Here is a 5,603-nt window from a genome sequence, read left to right as displayed (position 1 = left end):
GTGGTCTGACCTGTGGGCCGACCTGTGGGCTGACCCGTGGTGTGACCCGTGGGCCGACCCGTGGGCTGACCCGTGGTCTGACCTGTTGGCTGACCCGTGGGCCGACCCGTGGGCTGACCTGTGGGCCGACCTGTGGGTGTTTGGTGCCGTGCAGGTCTGGAGAACGAGGGCTGGTTCGACCCCTGGACTCTGCTGAACGCCTTCAGGAGGAAGGCCGTCTCCATGGGGGCCACTCAGTGCTTCGGAGAGGTCACAGGTGAGTCCGGAGCGCCGGGCACGGCGACAGACACGTCGCTTCAGCCTTATATATAATTATAATTCAGTTATTATATCAAAGTCACAACGATGCATTACACTTTGAACATAAATGAGGAAGAAGAGAGCAGAAAATTGCCTGAAATGGAAAACTGACTGCAGTCAAAAACAATAAAAGCTACAGACTTTATTTTATTTTACTCAGAAAATACACGAAAATTAAATAGATGTACTTCAGAAGTTCTGACGCATTTTAGTAAAAGAATATAATATGCAGAATGAAACATAAAAAATGTCTTAAATAAGAGTTTATTTCTCTGATTCGTCACATTTATTCATTTATGAAAGGGTGTAATTTGACTTTTGTTGTTCCTCCAACAGACTTTCATTATACGTCAGACGTGTTCCACACAGAGGACGGAGAAGCCGTCAACCTGAGGAGAATTAAATCTGTCAAAGTAAGCCGAACGGGAAACCCACCGCTGCGAGAGACGGGCGATGACGTAAAACGGCTCGTGCCGGTGTTAGGTGAAACAAAAATGGCTGCAACTCAATCTGGACTTTGTTGTTTCTCACCTGAAGTTGATCTAAATCTAAAACTCTGAGATGAACGGCGGTGGGCGATATGCATTTCTTAAGGGGCTGATGTTTCTTTATAAATCTAAAGTCCCATCTACAGTTAAATCGTAGCTCTGCAAACAGAATCTATAATGTTTTATAATTATTTTATGAAAGTTTTAGAGAAAAGATCTAAATTGAGGAGTGAAGTCACTCCCATAAGATGTTGAGTGATGCGTTCAGGGCTTTTGTTTCACAGGAAACGTCTCAGTTTCTGCAGGAAATGAGTTTTGTGAACATAAACCTGTGTTTAAATCTAAAACTCTGAGCCTGTAAGTGACCTCAGCGAAGAAGTCTGAAGTTTAACGTGGGTTTGGGTAAACTCCTTATCCTGTATTGTTGTGGTTTGCCGAGCAGGTGCAGATGGCGAACAGCCTGGAGCGCCAGCCGGTGGAGTGCGCCATCGTGGTGAACGCAGCCGGAGCCTTTTCGGCCAAACTGGCAGAGATCCTCGGAGTCGGCCTTGACCCCAAAGAGTCCACATTCGGAGTCCCGGTGCCCGTCGAGCCCCGCAAGAGGTGGGTCACCAGGGTCGCCGGGGTCACAGCTTGTTTCGGCTTCAGGATGAACCCGATGGTTCTGTTCTTCTGCCACCTGCTGGAAGCTGGAAGTAATGCATCCATTTCTTCATGTCCTGGTTTTCTAGGTACGTTTATGTGGTCCACTGTCCGGACGGGCCGGGGTTGGACACCCCCTTCCTGATCGATTACTCTGGAGTTTACTTCAGGAGAGAAGGTTTAGGAGGGAACTACATCACCGGCGTGTCGCCGGAGGAGGTCGGGTTCGTCCCTGAGTTCTCCACGGTTTTAAAGTTTTCACAGATAATCGAATCGTTTCGTCCCTTTTTTATCGTCCTCAGGCAGACGAGCCGGACGCCAGCAACCTCGAGGTGGACCACCAGTTTTTTGAGGACAAGGTTTGGCCCAAGTTGGCCAATCGAGTTCCAGCTTTTGAGAAACTGAAGGTAAAACTTCGGCTGAATGACAGACGGCCTGTTTGGAGTTAAACTTTTACAGCTCTGTGGAGATATTTTAAATTCAGCTTCTAAACAGCCGGATGTTCCTTAAAATGATGTTCTGCTAATTTTAGCTTCTAGCTAGCCCTTTGCTACTTTTAGCTTTTAATTAGTGTTTTGCAAATTTTGGATTTTAGCTTTTATTTTACTTCTTTTAGCTTTCAATTAGTGTTCTGTATCTTTTAGCTTTTAGTTACCATTTTGTTACTTTTAGCTCATAACTAGCCTATTGCTACTTTTAGCTTTTCTTTTGATGCTTATATCTTTTTGCTACTATTAGCCTTTAGCTAACTTTTTGCTTTTTTTAGCTCCTAAATAGCCTTCTGCTACTTTTAGCCTTTAGTTAACTTTTTGCTTCTTTTAGCTCCTAAATAGCTTTCTGCTACTTTTAGCCTTTAGTTAACTTTTTGCTTCTTTTAGCTTCTAAATAGCCTTCTGCTACTTTTAGCCTTTAGCTAACTTTTTGCTTTTTTTAGCTCTTAAATAGCCTTTTGCTGCCTTTAGCTACTGTTCTGTTTCCTTTAGCTTCTAAATAGCCTTTTGCTACTTTTAGCCTGTAGCTTCTTTTAGCTCTATCAGCTCAGTTTTAGCTCCTTCAGCAGTCTTTCGGCTTTCTTTTTAAATTTTAGTTTGAAAACAGTTTCTTCTTCTGTGAATCCCCTCGCGATCGTGGAAACGGCGTTCTGGCCCCGACCCGCTGACTCGAGCTCTCCTTCCCGTCAGGTGACCAGCGCCTGGGCCGGTTTCTATGACTACAACACCTTCGACCAGAACGGCATCATCGGGCTGCACCCTCTCGTCAAGAACATGTTCTTTGCCACGGGCTTCAGCGGCCACGGCCTGCAGCACTCGCCGGCGGTGGGCCGGGCCGTGGCAGAACTCATCCTGAAGGGACACTTCACAACTCTGGACCTGAGCAGCTTCGGCTTCGAGCGGATTCTGAGGCGGGAGCAGATGTTGGAGCGGAACATCGTGTAGAAAACATCTGGACCCCGCTGCTGCCAGGGGAACCGAGCAGAACGTGAACGGTTCAAACCTGAACTTACTAAATTTACTCAAACCGTTTAAATCAGCTGACGATAAACTGAAAACAGGAGCATGCATCTTTATCTGAGTCGTATATATTTTATTTTTTTAAAATAAAACTAAAGAGCTGCCATCAGTGGTGAAATGTGATGTTTTAAAGTCTTTTTATTCACAAAGTTTTGAGATTTAACAGATTTATGTTCCCTGCACCTGATCTGCAGTCAGCTTCTGCAAACAAATAAAAAGCTCCCATCTGTCTGTCCTTCAGATTATTGTTTGATTGTCCTCACTGACTTGTGTTTTTTTTTTTATTTACTTTATAACCAACATACGTGTTCATTACAACACTAACTTATATTGAGTCACAGCAGAAAAAAATCACAAAAACACTAAAAGTTAAAAACAAACCGCACTCAGGTACGAACATGTGAAACATTTATAGTTTAAAGTTTTAACTGGAAGTTCTCAGAAGAGCCAAAACTCCACCGAGGCCACAGCCAGATTAAAAATGAGTCCGATCCGGATCTTAATCTGGATCAGAACCAGAATTTAATCCAACATTTCCTCCAGATCTGTTCGTCATTTTTCGCCTGATCTCTGCTGACAGACGGACAAACAAACCAACGGACACAACCGGAAATTAAAGGGTCACATGGAGGAGCAGAGATGAGGTTTTATCAAAGGGGTCACCTGTGACCTTTGACCCCATGAACTTTAAAATCAGCAGGCATCATCTTTGACCCCTGAGGTGTCCAGCTGTGCAGTTTGACATTCCTGTTATCCAGCTGCAGAGTTAGAGCTCAGGCTGATCTGTCACCTTGACCCTTGACCTTTGACCCCATCGTCACCAAACTTTAATCCCTTCTTCTTGGTTTCATGTTTGACGTTTCCTGAGAATTTCATGAAAATCATAATTACGCTGCAGCAAAACATAAACCTCATATTATTATCAAATACTTAAATACATAAACTTCCTTTTCTTTAATACGGTTGCTTTTCAGGAAGTGTCCACCAGATGTCGCCATGATTGTAGTTTTTTATTAAACCATGAACTTTGGGCAATCAGGCAGCAGTAAAAGAGTAAATGTTGTAGCTTTAATTTTAACGCCAGATCATCCTGCAGCTTTTAATCTGCATTTTGCACCAAGACATGATTTGTAAAGTCAAAACTTTAGAATATAAGTATGAAAATGTAGCTTTGGAGAAAAAGACTTTAATGTGAAATAAACTTCTATAACAAGGTTTTTAATTATTACAGGGTTGATGAGCGCTTTATGTCGTTAACTAATTAACTAGAAGATTCCTCTCATGTGTTGTTTTACAGTCTGCTTAACAATAAAAATATATATTTTTTAAATTGTCATTTGCCAAAACGCCACTTTCTTGATTTTAGGTTCCTTTTTTATTCTTATTAAATGCCTTAATAATGAATGTTTCAGTTAACAAAAACAAACAAAAAGAAAGATAAAAAAAAAACTAGGACTACTTTAAAAACGACACAAAAATCTGCCTCTTTGGATAAGACTTCAAGTGTAAACAGCTCGAGACAATTTACAATTTATAACTCAGTCAAAGACTCGAAATGTGACTGTAGATGCATAAAGAGTGAATTAGTTTGTGTTGTTGTAAAATAGAGTAAAAAACTGAAATGTGTTATGTGAAATTTTCCTCCTTTTAAGCTTTGAACTTCCCGTTCCAGTCCATCCCACGCCAGCACCAAAAGCCCCTCTCTCTCCCACAGGACACCGAAAATATCCAGACTGTGAAGGCGAGGCTCGAGGTGACGCCGTAATTTAAACCAGGTGTGAGTCAGGTTTCAGTGACTGAGACGATGACAGGTAGTGTGTGTGTGTGTGTGTGTTTCAGAAGCATCAGAAAGAAGCTGGAATACCCCCGACCCAAAACATGAAGTCCTCTCCTGAGACGCTGAACTAAAAATGTCAGAGGAAACGTCACAAACTTAATCAGTCAAGTTGCTCCTTGTTTTAATGGCCGCCGCAGCTAATCGACCACTCAGTTTCACAGACACTGAGCGAAACTTTGGTGTGGTAGTAGCTGAGAGTCATCCCCAACATGTCCTCTGAGCGCTAACAGATCGTGCGAAGGCTTTGTTTAAAGCGTTGGCATGGAAGGCGGTCTTATGAATTCACTTTTATCTCCCATTTTTGTTTTTTTATAATTCGTCTGGTTTACTTTAAGTCAGTGGGGTCCAGTTCTGGTTCTGGAGGGCCACCATCCTGCAGGTTTTAGGTGTTTCTCTGCCTTCACGCCTGATTTGAATGACAGTGATTAACAGGCTTCTGCAGAACTCGAGGAAACATCTAAAACATGCAGGATGGTGGCCCTGCAGGACCAGTTGTATCTGTGTGCTGTGGCAGGTTCTCAGCCAAAGTCCCCACCCTGCGACCAGAACAAGTGTCCTCTGAGACGGACCTGAAACACTGGGACTGCCTGGTATGGAGACAAAATAGATCCAAAATACCTGTGCGTGTGTAAAAGGATTTGTGCGTGTGTAAAAATATTTGTGCGTGTGTAAAAGGATTTGTGTGTGTGTAAAAATATTTGTGTGTGTGTAAAAGGATTTGTGTGTGTGTAAAAATATTTGTGTGTGTGTAAAAATATTTGTGCGTGTGTAAAAATGTATTTGTAACTCGTGTAAGCATCTTTGTGTGTAAGTTTGGATAGTTGT

General features: G+C 42.6%; 1 protein-coding gene across 2 annotated transcripts in view; it reads left to right on the top strand.

Annotated features, from left to right (window-relative positions):
• The window catches only part of foxred1 (FAD-dependent oxidoreductase domain containing 1), an 11,586-nt gene extending 8,405 nt beyond the window's left edge, over positions 1–3,181 (top strand). For both annotated transcript variants that reach the window (XM_017429143.3, XM_017429142.3), the window contains 6 exons: positions 155–256; positions 637–713; positions 1,231–1,391; positions 1,520–1,649; positions 1,733–1,837; positions 2,612–3,181. In XM_017429143.3, coding sequence (XP_017284632.1) covers positions 155–256; positions 637–713; positions 1,231–1,391; positions 1,520–1,649; positions 1,733–1,837; positions 2,612–2,866 — 830 coding nt within the window. In that variant the 3' untranslated portion in view covers positions 2,867–3,181. The remainder of the gene's footprint in view (positions 1–154; positions 257–636; positions 714–1,230; positions 1,392–1,519; positions 1,650–1,732; positions 1,838–2,611) is intronic.
• Positions 3,182–5,603: the final 2,422 nt, after the last annotated feature.

This window comes from Kryptolebias marmoratus, linkage group LG13 (genome assembly GCF_001649575.2).
Source record: "Kryptolebias marmoratus isolate JLee-2015 linkage group LG13, ASM164957v2, whole genome shotgun sequence".
NCBI lineage: Eukaryota > Metazoa > Chordata > Actinopteri > Cyprinodontiformes > Rivulidae > Kryptolebias > Kryptolebias marmoratus.
This window is presented reverse-complemented; position numbering and strand designations above follow the sequence as displayed.